This window comes from Trichechus manatus, unplaced genomic scaffold (genome assembly GCF_000243295.1).
Source record: "Trichechus manatus latirostris isolate Lorelei unplaced genomic scaffold, TriManLat1.0 scaffold00110, whole genome shotgun sequence".
NCBI classification, from domain to species: Eukaryota; Metazoa; Chordata; class Mammalia; order Sirenia; family Trichechidae; genus Trichechus; species Trichechus manatus.
In genome coordinates, this window is record NW_004444046.1 from 8,213,155 (window position 1) to 8,233,344 (window position 20,190).

The following is a 20,190-nucleotide window of genomic DNA, read 5'->3' on the forward strand; positions in this document are numbered from 1 at the left end:
ACACTACCTGATTTTGGAACCTATTATACTGCCACTGTAGTCAAAACAGCCTGGTACTGGTACAACAACAGACACATTGAGAACCCAGACATAAATCCTTCCACCTATGAGCATCTGATATTTGACAAAGGCCCAAAGTGCATTAACTGGGGAAAAGACAGTCTCTTTAACAAATAGTGCTGGCATAACTGGATATCCATCTGCCAAAAAAAAGAAAAAAGAAAAAAAAGAAACAGGACCCATACCTCACACCATACACAAAAACTAACTGGAAATGGATCAAAGACCTAAATATATAATCTAAAATGATAAAGATCATGGAAGAAAAAATAGGGACAACACTAAGAGCCCTAATATATGGCATAAATAGTATACAAACTATAACTAACAATGCACAAACACTAGAAGAGAGACTAGATAACTGAGAGCTCCTAAAAATCAAACACTTATGCTCATCAAAAGATGTCACCAAAAGAGTAAAAAGACAACCTACAGACTGGAAAAAATTTTTTAGCTAGGACATAGCCAATAAGGGTCTAATCTCTAAACTCTACGTGATACTAAAACACCTCAACAACAAAAAGACTAACAATCCAATTAAAAAATGTGCACAGGATATGAACAGACACTTCACCAAAGAAGACATTCAGGTGGTTAAAAGACACATGAGGAAATGCTCACGATCATTAGCCATTAGAGAAATGCAAATCAAAACTACAATGAGATACCATCTCACCCCAACAAGGCTGACAGTAATCCAAAAAACACAAAATAACAAATGTTGGAGAGGTTGTGGAGAGACTGTAACTCTTATGCACTGTTGGTGGGAATGTAAAATGGTACAACCACTTTAGAAAACGACTTGGCACTTCCTTAAAAAGCTAGAAATAGAAATATCATACTATCCAGCAATCCCACTACTATGAATATACTCTAGAGAAATAAGAGCTGTCACATGAATAGATATGTGCACACCCATGTTCATTGCAGCACTGTTCACAATAGCAAGAAGATGGAAATAACCTAAGGGTCTATCAACAGATGAATGGATAAACAAATTATGATACATACACACAATGGAATACTATGCAATGATAAAGAACAATGATGAATCTGTGAAACGTCTTACAACATGGATGAATCTGGCGGGCATTATGCTGAGTGAAAGTAGTCAGTCACAAAAGGACAAATATCATATCAGACTACTATTATAAGAACTCAAGAAAAGGTTTAAACACAGAAAAAAGCATTCTTTGATGGTTACGAGGGTGGGGAAGGAGGAGGAAGGGAAATCACTAACTGGATAGTAGACAAGGATCAACTTAGGTAAAGGGAAGGACAACACACAATACAGGGGAAGTCAGCACAACTGGACCAAAGCAAAAGCTAAGAAGTTTCCTGGACATATCCAAACACTTTGAGGGACAGAGTAGCTGGGGCTGAGGCCTGGAAACCATAGTTTTGAGGGACATCTAGGTCAATTGGCATAACAAAGTTTATTAAGAAAATGTTCGACATCCCACTTTGGTGAGTGGCATCTGGGGTCTTAAAAGCACGCGAGCGGTCATCTAAGATACACCAATTGGTTCCATCCCACTTGGAGCAAAGGAGAATGAAGGAAACCAAAGACAGAAGGAAAATATTAGCCCAAAGGACTAAAGGACCACAAGAACAGAGGCTCCACCAGCCTGAGACAAGAAAAACTAGATGGTGCCCAGCTACCACCAATGAGGGCCTGACAGGGAACACAATAGAGAGTCCCAGACAGAGCAGGAGAAAAATGTAGAACAAAACTCAAATTCACATAAAAAGACCAGACTTGCTGGTCTGAGAGAAACTAGAGGAACCCCCAAGGCTATGCCCCGCAGAAGTACTGTTAACCAAGAACCGAAACCATCCCTAAACCCACTCTTCAGACAAAGATTAGACAGTACTATAAAACAAAAAATAATACATGTGTGGAATGTGTTTCTTAGTACAATCAGATACACGAGACCAAATGAGCAGCTCCTGTCCAAAAGCAGGATGAGAAGGCAGGAAGGGACAGGAACTGGTTAAATGGACACAGGGAACCTGGGGTGGAAAGGGGGAGTGTGCTGTCACATTGTGGGGATTGCAACTAATGTCACAAAACAATATATGTGTGAATTTTTGTATGAGAAATTAACTTTAGCTGTAAACTTTCACCTAAAGTACAATTAAAAAAAGGAAGACTTAACTGGTTCATATAGAGGTAACAGAAATTTTGCAAATTTCTTGCAGATATCATGAAATGGGATATTTTAAACACAACGCTCTCTCCTTTACCATAAGTGAAAGTTTAAAATTTCACCATCAAATTCAGTAGTTCATTGTTTCAGTCATCTAGTGCTACTCCAACAGAAATACCACAATTGGATGGTTTCAACAAAGAAAGTCCATTCTCTCACAATCCAGTAGGCTACAAGTCCAAATTCAGGCATCAGCTCCAGGGGAACACTTTTCCATCAGCTCTGGAGGAAAGTCCATGTCATCAGTCTTCCTTTGTTTGGTCTGGGAGCTTCTATGTGCAGGAACCTCAGGTCCAAAGGACGCGCTCTGCTCCCAGCACTGCTTTCTTGGTGGTATGAGGTTCGCATGTGTCTCTGCTCGCTTCTCTCTTTTATATATCAAAAGAGATTGCATTAAGACACTGATCTTGTCAACCTCATCAGTATAACCTCATCACAGTGATAGAATTTACAACACATGAGGAGATCACATATAATCTCATCACAGTGGTAGAGTTCACAACACATAAGGACATCACATCAGATAACAGAATCATACAATACTAGGAATCATGACCTAGCCAAGTTGCTACCCACATTTTTTGGGGGACACAATTCAATCCATGACATTCATCTTGGGTTTTTAGCAGTCTGATGATGAGGCGCCTGCGTGTGGTTCTTTTTGTATTTATCCTAGCTGGGGCTCATAGATCTTTCTTTCAGTCGGTTTTTCAAAATAAAATTTGGATAATTTGCACTAAATACTTTTTATGTCTCATTCTCTCTTTCCTCTCCCTCTGGAACTTCAATTACATGTATGTTAGATTGTTTTTTACTGTCTTCTAGGACCGGTCACTGAGGCATTGGTTAATTTTCTTTTATTTTCTTTTTTGCTGTCCTTCATTGAACAACTTCAATTGATTTGTCTTCAAGATCATTAATCCTTCTGTTAGCAACCTCCAATCTGCTGATAAGGCAAATCAGTATTTCAGATACTTAAAAAATTTTAACAACATATTTTATTTTTAATTGCAGATATTTTACTCAAATTTTTATTTCAGATATTTTATTCATCAGTGCTAAATCTCTTTGATTCTTTCTATAGTTTCTATTTATCTGTTGAGATTTCCATCTCTTCATTCTTATTACCATCTCTGCTTTAAAGTTCATGATCATACTTTTCATAGTTGCTTTAAAATCCTTATCTGCTAATTCCAATATCTGAGTCATCTTGGAGTCTGATTTCTATTGACTATTTGTTTTCTTAATTATGAGTCTCATTTTCCTACTTCTTTGCATGTGTCATAATTTTTTATTTTATGTTGGACATGTCAATGATATGTGTAAGGAGTCTGGATTATGAAATCTTCTCTGAAAACATGCTGAGCTGTTTATTTTTTTCTGGCAGGCAGTTATATGGCACATCCTTCTGTTGCTTGCAAGATTGGTTTTCGTCTTTGTTAAAGCAGATCTTGCTAACCAAAAGATTGGCAGTTCAAATCCACCAGCCGCTCCTTGGAAACTATGGATCAGTTCTACTCTGTCCTATAGGGTCACTATGAGTCAGAATTGACTCAACGGCAGCGGGTTTGGTTTTTAGTTTTCTGTTGTTTTCAAGACTGGTTTTTGTCTTCGTTAAAGCAGGTCTATTTTGTCTTAAATTTAATCTTAGGGTGTGGTTCTTTCTCTGAGTCATAGTCCTCATTCTTAAAGTATGGCCTTTCTGGGGGTTCAACTGAACGCCTGAGGTGCCCAGTCAGATCTCTCCATTCTGGTTCTTCAATGTCTCCCAGTACTGCAGGTCCTCTGGTATTTCCGTTTAGCACTCAGTCTTGTGGCATGCAATGTTTGCTAGGCCTCATGGAGTCTCAGTTCTCACAGGCATTGCTCAGACTGTGGCCAAGAACCTGTGTCAAATCACCGTGCAGACTTCTGCCCTACTCCACCCTTACACAATTACCTCTTCTTTTGGCCACCTTCCCTATATGTTACTGCTTCTTCTGCAGCCTGGTATTCTGATTTTTGCCTCTTCTATGCTGGAAAGCAATCCCAGCAAAAAGCTGAGATGATGGTGGGGCTCACCGTGTGTATTTCCCTTCTCTCAAGGACATAGTCCTGCTCTGACCATTGTCTAATGCCTGAAAACAGTTGCCTCGTGTATTTTGTCCAGTTTATGGTTGTTTATGGCAGGAAGGCAGGTCTAGGACTAGTAACTCTGTCATGGCTGAATAAAAAATTCATGGGTTTATATTTAATTTTCACAAAGCCTTGTGAAGTAGTTCTTATAAAGTTGGTACTATTAATATAAGCCAGTTTTACAGAGAAGTAAACTCAGACTAGTGAGTGGAGGAGTCAGAATTTAACCTAGACAGTCAGATTCCAGACGCTATGCTCTGACTTAATATACTATGCTGTGTCTGCAGCAAGAAATTATGTTTATTTCCTTCACTGCAATTCTCACACTCTTTATTTATCTCTTATATGTATTTATATTTATTTACTTATTGTACTTTTTTTGGCCGCCTCTCTTACTGGTATAAAAGCACCATCTTTTTTCTATTTACACCTGTCTCCCAACTGCCTAGCACAGGAACAGGCTCTTGGTGGGTATTCAGTAAATATTTATCGAATGAATGAAGAATGTAGATGTCACCATGATAAAACAATTTTGAAAATAGGATTTTTTCCCACATATTTGGAACTTCAGACTTCATCTTGTCTGCCACCTTGTGGCATCAAAATTCTGCAACAAAAACAAACAAACAAAGAAACTAGAGGTGAGGAATGTACCAAGAAGTGATATGCATCATCAGAATCTTTACAATTATGTACATCAAAATATAATTACATGATAGGAAAAGAGTGACAGCAGGAGTTCTAGAAATCCGTCTTAGAAGTGGTTAAAACACCTACTGATAAACAACAGTAATAGCGTGATGAAGTGAGTGCAGAATCAACGTGTCTGCTTGACTGGTGAGTCTAGACATGACTTTTGGTTGAAGTAAAAAATAAGATCCATTTTTGCCCCTTTGCATATGCTATTAGAAAAAAAACAACAAAAGAAAAGCCAATCTTAGTAACAGTAGCTTCTAGAGCACTTTGTATCACTTATTATCGTATGTAAAATGGCAATACTTAGCCGATTAATTTCAAAATATATCTTTGTCGGACTTAAAACCATAAAGTTATGGTTCTTATCATCCTCTGTATGACAAAACAATATGCATTTATTTTTATCAGAAGCAAAATGACATGACGGTTTTTAAGCTAATTTTTGTGTTAACAAGTCTCCTAAATATATGCAGTAGACCTCACATTTACATAAAATTAAAGAAAGGATGCTTCAGCAAATGCAAATAAATGCAAAAAATGAATATTTTAATTCTGAGACATGATTAGTACCAACCATCACAATGTGGTAATAATACAAAAGCAAAATCCTGCATGCAGTGCATAACTTAATGGTTATAAGCTATTTATAGACTGAGCATCTTGAGTTATTTATTTATTTTGAGAAATATATTTATTGATTATATTTCAGACTGTTTTCAAATTAAGGATCTTTAAAAATGTTTTTATATTAGAATCATATGTACTGACTTCTGCAGTTCCGCCATATGACAAGCCCAGCAAAATGATTTATTTCACTTGGTGCATTATTAACTGTATGAATTGACTGTTTAACCTCTATTGATTTGCATTTCTTACTTAAGGTTCAGTTTAGAAACAAAAGTAAGAATTATTTTACAGCAGAAGGAAAGGGTATAAAAGTTAATCCTAACATAATAAGGAAGATTATTTTAATATTGACCATTATATATCTGCCCCTTGGTAATTTTCAAGGTCTTGAAAGATCAATCTTCATTTTTAAACATAAGTTTTCTCAATCTAAATAGTGAGCATATTGAGGCTGACCCTAGCATCCTCAGGAATTGTATCATCTTATTGTTCCTCTATTTGGATTATAGTGGAATATATGGATTTTTCATTCACATTACTTATTTTTATAACATCGTATTGAATTTTGATGTGACACGTGGAATCTTTTATTATTAAAAATGATTAGAAAACTCATCTAACTATTCTAATATCCTGGAGATATTTCCTTGAAATATAGGCCATGTTGGTGTTTCTTTTCACATGCTATGAAAACCATGGAGAAGGTGATGTATAATTACCTTCAGTCATCTCAATTCATTATTGTTAACATATACCTATAGATTTTTCTGGACTAGTCCCAATTATAAATATTTTTTCCGTTGTGCTCACAAGTTACCCAAGTATATCAGAAATTCCAATATCTTGACATACTAAAATACACTTTACACATCCAAATATTGCTTCTTTCAAAAGGAAATGGAGCAAAATTCTTTGACACACCATATGTCCTGATATTTGGGTTTGGAAATTATGAGTGTATAAAATACTTCCAAAAAAGGTACAGAGAGCAGAATTTTCTCGGTGTCAAAGGGAATCTGCCTTTAGATTCTGTAGTTTTCTTAAGCACGAAAGTTCCTTTCAAGCAGGTTATCTTGTGAATTTCAAAGTGGTTTTGTTGTCTGCAGGTCCTTGATGTCAACTTAAACCCACTATTAGTCTCCTTAGGGCTATGAAGAATCTTGGGTAGAACTTTTATATCCTAGTGGATGTGGGGTTGTAAATTACTTTTACCATGTTGGCAGATCTCCCACTTACATAATGGGTCTTAATATAACTGATAATTATGTTTCCCAGTGGTTATTAGCAGAGCAAGCAATATGTCTTCATGTTGATATTAGCTTTGCCATTGTATCGAAAAAAAAGTACAGGACATAAGATGAGAAAATGGACAGCACAAAAGTTATAGATAAATTCCTCTAAGTCAGGCAGGGAGAGTTAGAGGCATTATAATTTCAAAGAAGGAGGTATTTGAGAGGTATTCTGTAATTATTTGACGTTTGCTGTAGACTACCATATTTTTACGAAAATAATGTGGATCTTCTGCATTTTTTTTGCTGGCCCCACCCTTCCCCCACGAGGTGTTTTCTTAAGTGCACTATGCTATTTTTTTTTTTATAGCAATACTTGGAAGAGGATTGGCATGGCAGCACTTGTGGGGGGAGGGTGCAGTCAGCAAACAAACACAGTGTGCGTTATTTGCATAAAAATATGGTAAAATCAATAGTTACCCATGATGAGAACAAGCTCCTTAAGAAATAAGACACAAGATAGGCACATTTTTATAGAAGAAATGATAGGCTTGAGTAACCCTGGGGATTCTAAGATACCAGGAGATAACATAACGACAGAGTTCTGAGAAGGAATAGAAATATGAAAAACAAAACTTTTAAGGACATACCTACAAAGTGTTTCCCACCTTTGGACAGCTATAACACCCACCCTGTGAAGCACTCTTTCAATCAGTGTGCCATCATCAGGTAGGCCACAAACTTTCATGTCTTTGCTCATGCTTCTGTCAGAATTCTCTTCTACCACTCCCTATCTCTTCTGCTCTTCTGCAGTTTTGGAAATCCTTTTACCCTTCAATGCAACCTCCCTCACTTACCTTATTCTCTCTTTCCTATCTCTCTGCAGCACTTTGCTACTACACTTCACTGCCTTTTTATTTTGCCCTGTATTATGAATAGTTATTTTTGTGTCTATTCCTTCCAGTAAGTTATATGATCCCCTTTGTGGTCTCCATAGATGCCTAGTTTGACATAAATCAACTAGCGAATAAATGTTTTTGTTTCTTCTTTACATTTAAATGAAATGGAAGTTGCTCCTACAAGTCCATATAGTATCCTCTGCTTGTATGGATAGTACTTAGACTCGTGGTTATTAAAAAACAAAACAAAACAAAACAAAAAAAAACCCAAACAAGTTCCCATCAACGATTCTGACTCCTGATGACCCCATGTGTTTCAGAGTAGAATTTTCAGAAGTAGATCGCTAGGCCTTTCTTCTGAGGTGCCTCTGGGTGCATATGAACCCCAGCCTTTTGGTTAGTAGCTGAGTGCTTAGCTGTTTACACCACCTAGGAACTTCTCTTGTGGGTTTTTAATATCTCCTATTACCTGTGTGCATGATTCAGAGCAAGGTCGGGTTTTCTCATCCGTAGATAACACGTAACAAGCTTTGTCTCGATGAAACTTGCCACGCTTGCTATATCTTCAGCAGATGCTTCAAATGGCCTTCCCAGAGCTGCCCCTTTGCTGCAAAGCTTTAAAAAATACAATACTTTAAGTTTCGTTATATTTTTGGCATATATCTTTTAAACAGGCAGAACATATATATGTACACATGGCACAGTGGTTAAGAGTGCAGGCTGCTACCCAAAAGGTCGGCAGTTTGAATTCACCAGCCGCTCCTTGGAAAGCCTGTGGGGCAGTTCTACTCTGTTCTATAGGGTCGTTATGAGTCGGAATTGACTCCACGGCAACGGGTTTGGTTTTTTACTCTTTCTAAACTGCAGGTAAAATATTAATATTTTGATTGTAAATTAAATAAATTATTTGTTTGCATTATATGACCATAATACAACATAAGTAGCACATTTTACTGTAAAATGTTTCCTGTACATTATTTTTAAAAGTATGATGATAGATTTTAAAGGAGTGCCATTTGCTAAGAATGCCTATTTTAAAAATAAAGCACCCAGTAAGAAAAGATATTAACAGAAAGCCAGGTATAAATCTTATTAAATACCAGTGCTTTTATGAAAACCCAGCAGAGCAATGATCTAGCATGCTATCAAGTTTGATTTAATATAATAAGGGGTATCGGAAGTAAACTCCTAGGAGCCATTAACATGATCGGTGATTAATTTGAGTCTGAATCACATTCTCTAGAATGTTATTGAAAGGAAAGAAGTGAAAATTTATTAGAATGTATTGGCAGAAGCCACAGTATCTGAAAAACATGGCAAGAATGTGGAGTTCTTAATAAAAATTCCAGGAAGTCAATGGTTTCTGGGCACCATAGATAAACTGGAGAGGGAGAAAATAATTAAATTTTTGGGACAACTTCAACATTAAGTGTCAATAATATGACAAGGGTAGATCAGTCCTTTTCTCTCCCCTCAGAATTTTCTAATGTGTCTTGGATTTAAGGCTGATGGGGCAGGGGAAACCTCACCTTCTGTTTAGTGATCTTACTTTGTATCCACTTTGTTTTTTCGTTCCTCCCTTTGTGCATACACTGTGGGGAGGGGAATTTTCTCACAGGGGATAATAATATTTGGAGTTAATACCTATTTATATATATCTCAGTACAAAGTTTCTTGTTCCAAATCCTGCTTTGTTAAATGATATAATTTAAACACATTTTTCTTTTACTGATTAATTCTTGAGACTGGCTTGCCGTTTATATTGATATCATTGCCAATTTTTTTTAAAGCTCAATTCGGTTATCTAAGGATAGCTATATTCTGTTCCAAAGGAGCCCTGCTGGCATAGTGGTTAAGCACTCAGCTGCTAACTGAAAGGTTGGCAGTTCAAATCCATCCAGTGGTTCTGCAGAAGAAAGATCTGGAAATCTGCTTCCATAAAGAATACAGCCAAGAAAACCCTACGGGACAGTTCTAGTCTGTTACATGGGTTGCTATGAGTTGGAATCGACTCCACGGCAATGGGTTTGAGTTTTTTATATTTTCTGTTCCACAATGTATTTCCCTTCTTAATTTTACCCAGAAACAGTAAGTTAAAAAAAATAGAATGTAGATATTTAATATCCTTAATTTGAATTGTTAGTTACTTGATGCTATCGTCTTTTGCTTAACTATCCTGTGAATTCTGGAGGTTCATATTATTTTTAAAACTCTTTACCAATTATATGGGTGAGAACTGGTACTTCATTCATCCAGTCTACAAATATTTATTGAGCATTTACTACTATTTGCCAATCAAAAATTGCTGCCTTCACCTCTTAATTTGTATTCTATAGGCCAAATTTTCATAATTTTGACTATTTTGAGTTCTACTGTAAATTCCTGTTTTCTACTTCTTACTTGTTTTCACTGGCATTTTAATTTGTTAGAATTAATTGTAAGAGCTCTTTAGATATATAAGCTATTAACTGTTTTCCTGTCAAAACTCTATATACCTGATCAAATGTTAAGATGTTTTCCCCCAAAGTATCCTACTGACAAGAGAGTCTCAACTTTTATTCATATTCTTATAAAGGCTCTTAGAGTATAAACGATGTGTTTATATGGTATATACTAACTGCTGTATATAGAGCTTTTCAGTTATTTTGGAAGAAAAAAAACAAAGACTATATGTGGAAGATACAGTGAAAATGACCTCAGTCAATGCTAAGTTTGGATGCTTTTATAAAGATCAACTGGTAATACAAACAATACAGGAGACAAAACATTTAACACAGATTTAGTAATTATTCCTGAAAATCTAACATCACAAATGTTAATGTGATTGTAAGCCAATCATAAAAAAAAAATTTTTTTAAAGCATTATAGTATGAACATGGCAGCTTGGGACAACATGACCTCTCTCTCAATCCGATCACAGAGGAGCCAGAAAAATCTAAACAGTGCAATTCCAGAAAAAAAAAAAAAAAAGATTTTTGTATAGCAAAACTCTTTACAAAGACTGATTCAGTAGAAAATGAGTAGAAACTGTGTAGTTTTATTTATTAATATCTCATAGTGGTAAAATTCTGGACCTACTTGTTTAATTTTATCTTCTAAATGAAATAAGCATCCCTTCTGTCATGGATCGAATTGTGTTCCCCAAAAATATCTGTCAACTTGGCTAGGTTATGATTCCCAGTATTGTATGGCTGTCTACCATTTTATCATCTGATATGATTTCCCTGTGTGTTGTAAATCCTATCACTATGCTGTAATAAAATGGATTAGCGGCAGTTATATTGATGAGATATAGAAGATTAGATAGTGTCTTAAGCCACTCTCTTTTGAGATATAAAAGAGAGAAGCAAGCAGCGAGACAGGGGGACCTCATACCACCAAGAAAGCAGTGCCAGGAGCAGAGCGTGTCCTTTGGACCCGCAGTTCCTGTGTGGAGAAGCTCCTAGTCCAGGGGAAGACTGATGAGAAGACTGACAGATAGAGAAAGCCTTCCCCTGGAGCTGACGCCCTGAATCTGGACTTTTAGTCTCTTTACTGTGAAAGAATAAATTTATCTCTGTTAAAGCCATCCACCTGTGGTATTTCTGTTATAGCAGCACTAGATGACTGAGACAACCCCCTCCCCAGGTTTTAAATACCCCAAATTGAAGAGTCCACATTTTATGGAATCTTCACATAAACTCTCAAACAAAGATGAAACAAGCATGCCAAACATTGTGTGGTCTCTTTGCCCCTTCCTGGGCATGTTATTCTCTAACGTTACGGTATGGAGAGCCTCCTTTCTAAGGCACACTTCCTGGGGATTGAATGCAGAGGCTGTTCAGGGACTCGCTTCCAGGAGGACATTCAGATCTTTCATGGCAAGAGGAAGCTGGCCTTAAGATTTAATAATAATAAAGGCTTTATCTATGAATGGCAAGAGAATGTGAAGAATAAATGGCTGATCTTCTAACCTCTGCAATATTTTCTACTTCTATGAGATTCAAGGCCAGAAAAGGCATAAAATTGATCAATCTGAACACACTAAAGAGAATACTCCATGAAACCAAACTATGAGACAGCAGTGAAAGACAAGGATAATTTTTCAATTCACATTTATATGGGCAAATAGGGAGCCTGCTCTGTAGATTGCATGAATATTTGTTGTAATCTTAGCTTACCAATTAAGTATTGTAAGATTGAGAACTTTACTGATTTTATCAAAAAATTGTTTTATTTGTTTGTGCCAAAGCAGTACATCTCTGAAATAAGCTTTGCAATAAAGCAAATTATTATAAATGGATTGCAGTAAAAGGCAGAATTATAGGTACATGTAGATTTACTTACAAACGTTAATTTTAGAAACTGTGGCACAAAGGGGTTTCAAGCTTTGTTTAAAAACAGATAAAAGTAATATAAAGCACAATAAGAGAAAAAATAACCAATATTAAATATTGTATCGTGAGTACCAGTCTTAAAATGCACCCAAACATTTTTCTTTACGTAGAGTCATCATTAGCAAGATTAATACTACTAATAGGTTCTCCCTTATTAGAATATTGTATGGTGAGTGCTTGCCCACTATATTCCTAGGAGATCATTTTGAGTGGTCCCTGGAGATCCTCTAGGAGAGAACAATAAATCTTAAAAAAGTATCATTATTTGAGTTATTAAATATCTATAAGTAAGGAAATATATCCATCATTCATCCACTCAGTAACTCATCAAGGTTTTTAATTCTGTTTTGGAAATTAAAAAAAAAAAAAAAGCTAAAGGTGGAGAGAAAGTTGCTTATAACCTTATCATCATACATAATTGCTATTAATTTTTGGCATATTTCCATCTACACCTTTTCATGTTTTTGTATCATAATAAAGATTATACTGTATATATAATATATAATTTTCATGCTGCTTTTCCACATTTTGCTTTTTATATAAGTTTTCAATTAAAAAACATACACATATTCATTAAAAAATAATCATGTACAATTATAGTTGGGGACTTCAATAACCCCATCTCAGCAAATGATAGAACTACTAGATAGAAAACCAGTAAGAATATTGAAAATCTGAACAACACAACCAGCAGGATCTAACTGACATATATAGAACATTCCAGCCAACAAGAGAAGAATATTCATTTTTGTCAAAAAGTCACAAATATAGACCATATCCTGTGTTTCAACAAATTGAAAAGAATTGAAATCACATAGAGTATATTCTCTGACCATAATGGAATTGAAATTTAACAGCAAAAAACCCAAAACAATCCAGTTTTAAAGTGGGCAAAAGACATGAACAAACATTTACTGAAGAGAGTAAACCCAAAACCAAACCAAACCACTGCCGTCCAGTTGATTATGACTCATAGTGACCCTCTAGGACGGAGTAGAACTGCCCCATATGGTAGATTCAAACTGCTGAACTTTTGGTTGGCAGCCTAGCTCTTAACCACTGTGCCACCAGGGCTCTGATGAGGATATAGAGATGGCAAATAAACACGTGAAAACATGCTAAACGTCATTAGCTATTAGGGAAATGTAAATTAAGAGCACAATGAGATATCACTATATACCTATTAGAACGGCTAAAATAAAAAATAGTGACAACACCAGATGCTGGCTGGTAAATGCGCAGAAAAACTGTATTACTTATACATTTTTAGTGAGATTGTAAAATGGTACAGCAACTGTGGAAAACAGTGCGGCAATTTATTAAAAAAACTAAATATGCAACTACCAGAAGACCCAGCAATTGCATTCCTGGGCATTTATCCCAGGGAAATAAAGACTTGTGTTCACACAAAAACCCACACACCAATGTTTACAGCAACTTAATTGGTAATACTCAAAAATTGGAAGCAATCTAGGTGTCTTTCAATGGGTAGATGGTTAAACAAACTATGGTACATCCATACCATGAAATATTGTTCTGCAATAAAAAGGAATGAACTATTGATCCATGTAACAACTTGAATGAATTTCCAGGGAATTATGCTGAGTGTAAACATTTATTCCAAAAGGTTACATACTGTAAGATTTCATTTATATAATATTCTCATTTTTACTTCATTTTTCCTAGTAATTTATTTTTACTGTGTTTAATAAAGTATCACTCCACAACAGATTGGGGAACTGATAGCGAGAAGAAATGTCCTAAACTGTCCATCTAGAAATTTAGATAACAAGAAATTATGAAGAAAAAAAATTCTTCTATTAAATTTTATTATTAAAAATGACCACTGATAGATATTAGTGTGGTATCTATCTACCTACTTACCTATCTATCTAGCTATCTACTTATCTATCCACTTACAAAATGGTATTATTATCTATACTATTATGTAGGAGCCCTGGGGGCACAAATGGTTAAGAGCTTGGCTACTAATCAAAAGATTGGCAGTTCAAACCCACCCCACGGCTCTGTGGGAGAAAGACTTGGTGATCTGCTTCTGTAAAGATTACAGCTAAGAAAACCCTGTGAGGCAGTTCTTCTCTGTCACATGGTATTGGTATGAGTCAAAAACGACTGGATGGCACCTAACAACAACAGCAACGACATACTGTTATGTAACTGTTTTATCTTTTGTTTCTCTAAATATATCATAGACATTTTAAGTCAATAAGTAACATTTATATAATTATTTTAAATGACAGTATAATTTTACTAGCTCCCTGTTTAATGCTTTTTCTAGTGAGAAATTTCTCTAGTGACATTGAAAGTTTCCAATGTCATAAGTAATATACACTGAACAGCCTTGTAAATATATCTTTGCCTCATATTTGATCATTTTCTAACTGTTATATTCTGTCTCTTATAATGCATTCCTACATAGTGGAGTTGCTGAGTCAGGGGTATTCAATCCAATCCAAAAAATACTTTAGAATATACACCATTAAAGTGTTCTCCAAAAAAGTTTTACACTTTTACCAACAAGGTATGAAAGTTCTTGTTTTTCGACACCCTCGCCCATACTTGGTATTAGCAATGTGTTTATTTATTCTTCACTAATCAGATGGGCTAAAATGGCACCTTACCTTAATTTGATTACTAGTTCAGTCTCTTATGTTTATTGACCACTTGTGCAAGTATACTATTTGTTCATGAATTTTATTCGTTTTTAAATTGGGCTGTTCTTCTAATTCTTATTGACTTATTTTCATTTAGTAAATATATAATTAGATTTTTTCCCTAGAATGTAATTTATTTTGAGTTTCTGTTTGTCACGTTTTGGTATCAGGCTTATGCTAGCTTTGTAAAACAAATTGGAAAGATTCCCATATTTTTCAGTGCTGTGGAACATTTCGAATTAAACAGTTGGAAAAAAAATCTGAGCCCAGCTCCTTTCACCTCTTCTTTCTTACTTGATTATTTTTCTGTTCAGATTTTCAATGCTTTGCATGGATTTTGTTAATTTATATTTTCCTAGAAAATCATGAGTTGCATCCAGATTGTGAAATCTGTCATTATAGTGGAGAACACTATATTCTCAGAACATTTTAAATGCTTGCACACAAGTACCGTTATCCTCTTCCTCATTTCAGTACTATGAACTTGTGCTATCTCTGTTCATTAACTAGACTTGCCTGAGGTTTGATTATTTTGTTTTTCCTAAAAACAACAAACTCTTAGATTAATTTCTTAGTTCTACTATTCTGCTTTCTAATTCATTAATTTTGGTTTTTAACTTAGCTTTGTTATTGTTTTCCTTGTAGTTTTTTTTTTCTTCCTTAATGTCTTTAGCTGAATACTTTGTTCATTTATTTTAGTTTTTCTTATATATGTTTTTTGTGTCAAAAATTACAAGTTTTACATTATGAAAACATAAAGAATTCTATTACCCATGACACTAAAGGTCATCTTGTTAAATCAATATAACGAATAAAGAATCTTTTAGCTATGCTATAAATTAACCTTTAAAAGTACCTAGGTGACTAGGACCACTGAAACCAAAAAGGCTGGTTTCATTATACATTAACTTTCACTTAAACTTATTCCTCCAGAAAACAATAAAAATTAATAAACACGTCCTGTTTTCAAGATTAATAAACATATCCTGTTTTCAAAACTAATAAACATGTCCTCTTTTCAAGATCAGCGAACATAGGCTGTTTTCAAAACTTCAGGGGTTTTACAGCTAAGACTCACTGATCTTGTGATTGTCTTGTAACTGTTTAGCAAAGTTATGTAAATTTCAACCAGTCAGAAATTTTGTTCAAAAGTTTCTGATAACTTTATATAAGAATCCTAGTTAATCGGAGCACTCATTTACTGGGTAATTGATGTGCGACCCATCTTTAAAATTGTCTACTAAACCTACATAGCAATCTATTAATGATGTTCTGAGTTGTTTAGTTTTTGACAGTTGTATGCTTCTGTGCTTTACTCAAAACGAAAAGCAAAAAAACAGTTTTTATTTCCATCTCTTTTGCAAAGAGCTATTTAAGAGAGTGTGGGCTTATTATTATTCTTTAAAACTTTACCAACTGCTTTTCTTAGTTACTTGTGAGACAAGAACTTTTTACTGCATATTTGTTAGTTCTTTATATTTCTTCATTTATGGATTATCTGTTCAGGTCCTTTACCACTTATATTCTATGCTCTTGCTATTTTTCTTGTTAATCTCTATGACCTCAATCATGGAAGCCATATATTTTTGCATGCTCTGCATTTCTTTCCCTATTCTATGGAACAGAACTCCTCTGGGGAACTGCTTCTATCCCAAATAGCAGCCTTTTTCGGATGCAGATGCTATGACTGCAGAAGCCTAGTGTTGAGGGGCCTTTCTTTGCTCTATGGGATAAATACTTGTCTGAGAACGAAGTCGATGTAGAAGAAACAGAACAAGACAGAGGAGCTGGAAAGCCCAAGACTGAATCCTAAAGATGTTCATTTGAATCAAAATATGAAAGATAATTTGACACTTCGTAACTTACTCTGAGGCCAACATTACTCTGACACCAAAGTCAGACAAAGACACCACAAGAGAAGAAAACCACAGACCAACATCTCTTATTAATATAGATGCAAAAACCCTCAACAAAATATTAGCAAACCAAATTCAATACCATATTAAAAAGATTATACACCATGACCCAAAACCAAAACCCAATGCCACTGAGTTGATTCCAACTCATAGAGACACCCTAGGATAGAGTAGAACTGCCCCACAGGGTTTCCAAGGAGAAGCTGGTGACTTCGATCTTTTGGTTAGTAGCCAAGCTGTTAACCACTACACTACCAGGGCTCCTCATCATGACCAGTGGGATTTATCTGAGGAATGCAAAGGTAATTCAACATTAGAGAATCAATCTAATACATCACATTGACAGAACAAAGGAAAAGAACCACAGGACTATCTCAATCGACTAGAAAAGACATTTGAGAAAATGCAACAACCTCTTATAATAGAAATCACTCAACAAACTAGGAAAAGAAGGGAAATTTCCTCAATATGATAAAGGGCATTTATAAAAAACTCACAGCTAACAGAGTCAAAGGAGAAAGATTGACAGCTTTCCCCTTAAGATTAGGAATAAGACAAGGGTGCCCACTTTCACCACTGCTATTCAATATTCCAGTGGAAGTCTTAGTCAGAACAATTAGCCAAGAAAAATATATAAAAACTATCTAAACCAGGAAGGAAGAAGTAAAATTATCCCTATTCACAGATGACATGATCCTATATATAGAAAACCCCAAAGAAGCCATAAAAAATCTACCAGAGCTAATAAATAAATTCATCAAAGTTGCAAGGTACAAGATCAACACACAAAAATCAGTTGTATTTTTATACACCAGTAATGAACAATTTAAAAAAGGAATTAAGAAAACAACTCCATTTACAATAGCATCTGAAACAATAAAATTCCTAGATATAAATTTAACTACAGGGGTAAAAGACTTGTACACTGAAGACTATAAAACATTGCTGAAAGAAATTAACTAAGACTGAAATAAATGTAAGGACATTCTGTGTTCATGGATTGGAAGACTCAATATTGTTAAAATGTCAATACTATCCAAAGTGTTTTAGAGATTCAATTCAATCTCAATCAAAATTCCACCAACCTTCTTTGCAGAAATGGAAAAGCCAATCAATCCTCAAATGTATAAGAAACTACAAGATGCACCGAACACCCAAAGTAATCTTGAAGAAAAACAAATTAGGACTTACTGCGGTGTAATGAATTATTTAATATAGCCCTTCTGGCCATGGTCTTTGTGACTCACACACAATGATTGTGTGGGAATATGCAAATAAAGTATATGGAACTTGTGATGGTTGGGGTTATGTGTCAACCTGGCTAGGCCATGATTCCCAGTATTGTATGTTGTCCTCCATTTTTTGTGTTGTGGATCCTGACCTCTGCATGTCGATGAGGCAGGATTGGTGTAGGGTGTACCCTGGGTCACAGCCTTGCATGAGGGTGTAACTCAAGTCTCACCCTTACTAAAGTTATGCCCTTCCTTGGGGTGTGGGCTGCATCTAAGACATATGTGTGTGTCCTGGAGAGGCTCTCTCTCTGCATCTGGATCCTGCTTCCAGTTCGTGATCAACTGACCTCCAGTTTTTGGGACTTGAGCCAGAGGCGCGTTGTCTGACCTGCCAATTCTGAAATTCACCAGCCTCCACAGCCCCTTGGGCTGGCGGTCTATTGTGTGATCTGATTCGCCAGCTTCTGTTACAGTCTTGTGAGCCAGGCTGAACTGCTGAGTTCGTCAGCCCCTGCAGCCACGTGGGTCAAGAGAAGTCTATGCCTGACCCACAAATTTTGGACTTGCCAGCCTCTATAATCGAGTGAGCTATTTCCTTTATACAGTCGGGTTTGTGAGTTCTGTGAGAAGTTGCAGTGAACCCAAAGACGGGAGGGAGAGGACTGAAGGTAGAGGGGGTAGTTGATGTTAGAGATGATGGAGTGGTACAGCAGCTTGGAAAAGTTGGATATTTGGGACATCTTTAACCTCCACCTCATAGGAACCAGCTTTGTGCTGCTCCTTATAAAAGTAATTATTCACTTACATTTCCTGATTTCAAAACATACTATAAAGCTTCAGTAATCAAAAAGTCTGGTACTGGTATAATAATAGACACATAGACCAATGGGATAGAATTGAGAGTCCAGGAATAAATTCATACATCTTCAGTCAGTTGATTTCTGACAAAAGTGCTAAGTCCATCCAATGGGAGAAAGAAATCTTTTCAATTAATAGTGCTGGGGCAACTGGAACTCCACGTGAAAAAAAAGTGGGACCCATACCTCAAACCACATATGAAAATTAGCTCAAATTGGATCAAAGATCTGCATGTAAAACTAACTCCAGAAAATTCTTAGAACAAAATATAGGATTATATTTCAGGACCTCGTTTTTGACAATGTATTTATCCTTAGATATGACACCAAAAGACAAAATAGATAAATTGGACCTCATCAATGTTAAAAACTTTTATGCATCAAAAGACATTAGCAAGAAAATGAAGACGCAACCTAAAGAATGGGAGAAAATATTTAGGAACCGTACATCTGATAAGGGCTTAATATACAGAATATGTAAAGAACTCCCACAACTCAACAAAAAAAAGATAAACGATCCGATCAAAAATGGGCAAAGAACTTGAATAGATATTTCACTAAAGAAACTATAGAAATGGTCAATAAGCATATGAAAAGATGCTCAAAGTCATTAGCCATGGTTGTTGTTAGTTGCCATCGAGTTGATTCTGACTCATGGCAACCCCAGGTGTGCAGAGTAAAACTGCTCCTTAAGATTTTCAAGGCTGTGATCTTTTGGAAGCAGATCACCAGGCCTGTCTTCTGAGGCACCTCTGGGTGGGTTTGAACAGCCAACCTTCCATCTTCTGGCTAGTAGTTGAGCTCTTAAACATTTGCACCACCTGGGGATTCCTTCATTAGTCATTAACAACAACAACAAAAAAACCAAACCCATTGCCGTCAAGTCGATTCCAACTCATAGCAACCCTATAGGACAGAGTGGAACTGCCCCATAGAGTTTCCAAGGAGTGGCTCGTGGATTCGAACTGCTGAGCTTTTTGGTTAGCAGCCGAACTTTTAACCACTGCACCACCAGGGCTCCAGTCATTAGTTATTAGGAAATGTAAATCAAAACCACAATGAGATACCATTCATCCCCACTGTCGTTGTTGTTAGGTGCCTTGGAGTCGATTCTGACTCATAGCAACCCTTTATACAACAGAATGAAACACTACCCGATCCTGCACCATCCTCACAATCGTTGCTATGTTTTAGCACGTTGTTGCAGCCACTGTGTCAATCCATCTCGTTGAGGGTCTTCCCCTCTTTTGCTGACCCTCTACTTTACCAAGCATGATGTCCTTCTCCAGGGACTGGTC

The 20,190-nt window shown here is 36.0% G+C and overlaps 1 protein-coding gene across 1 annotated transcript in view; it reads right to left on the reverse strand.

The window, feature by feature from the left end:
- Window positions 1-20,190, reverse strand: part of SPATA16 (spermatogenesis associated 16) — a 284,660-nt gene that overhangs the window by 220,706 nt on the left and 43,764 nt on the right. The window contains exon 2 of the mRNA XM_004383491.1: window positions 8,306-8,451. Within this exon, the coding sequence (XP_004383548.1) occupies window positions 8,306-8,451 (146 nt within the window). The remainder of the gene's footprint in view (window positions 1-8,305; window positions 8,452-20,190) is intronic.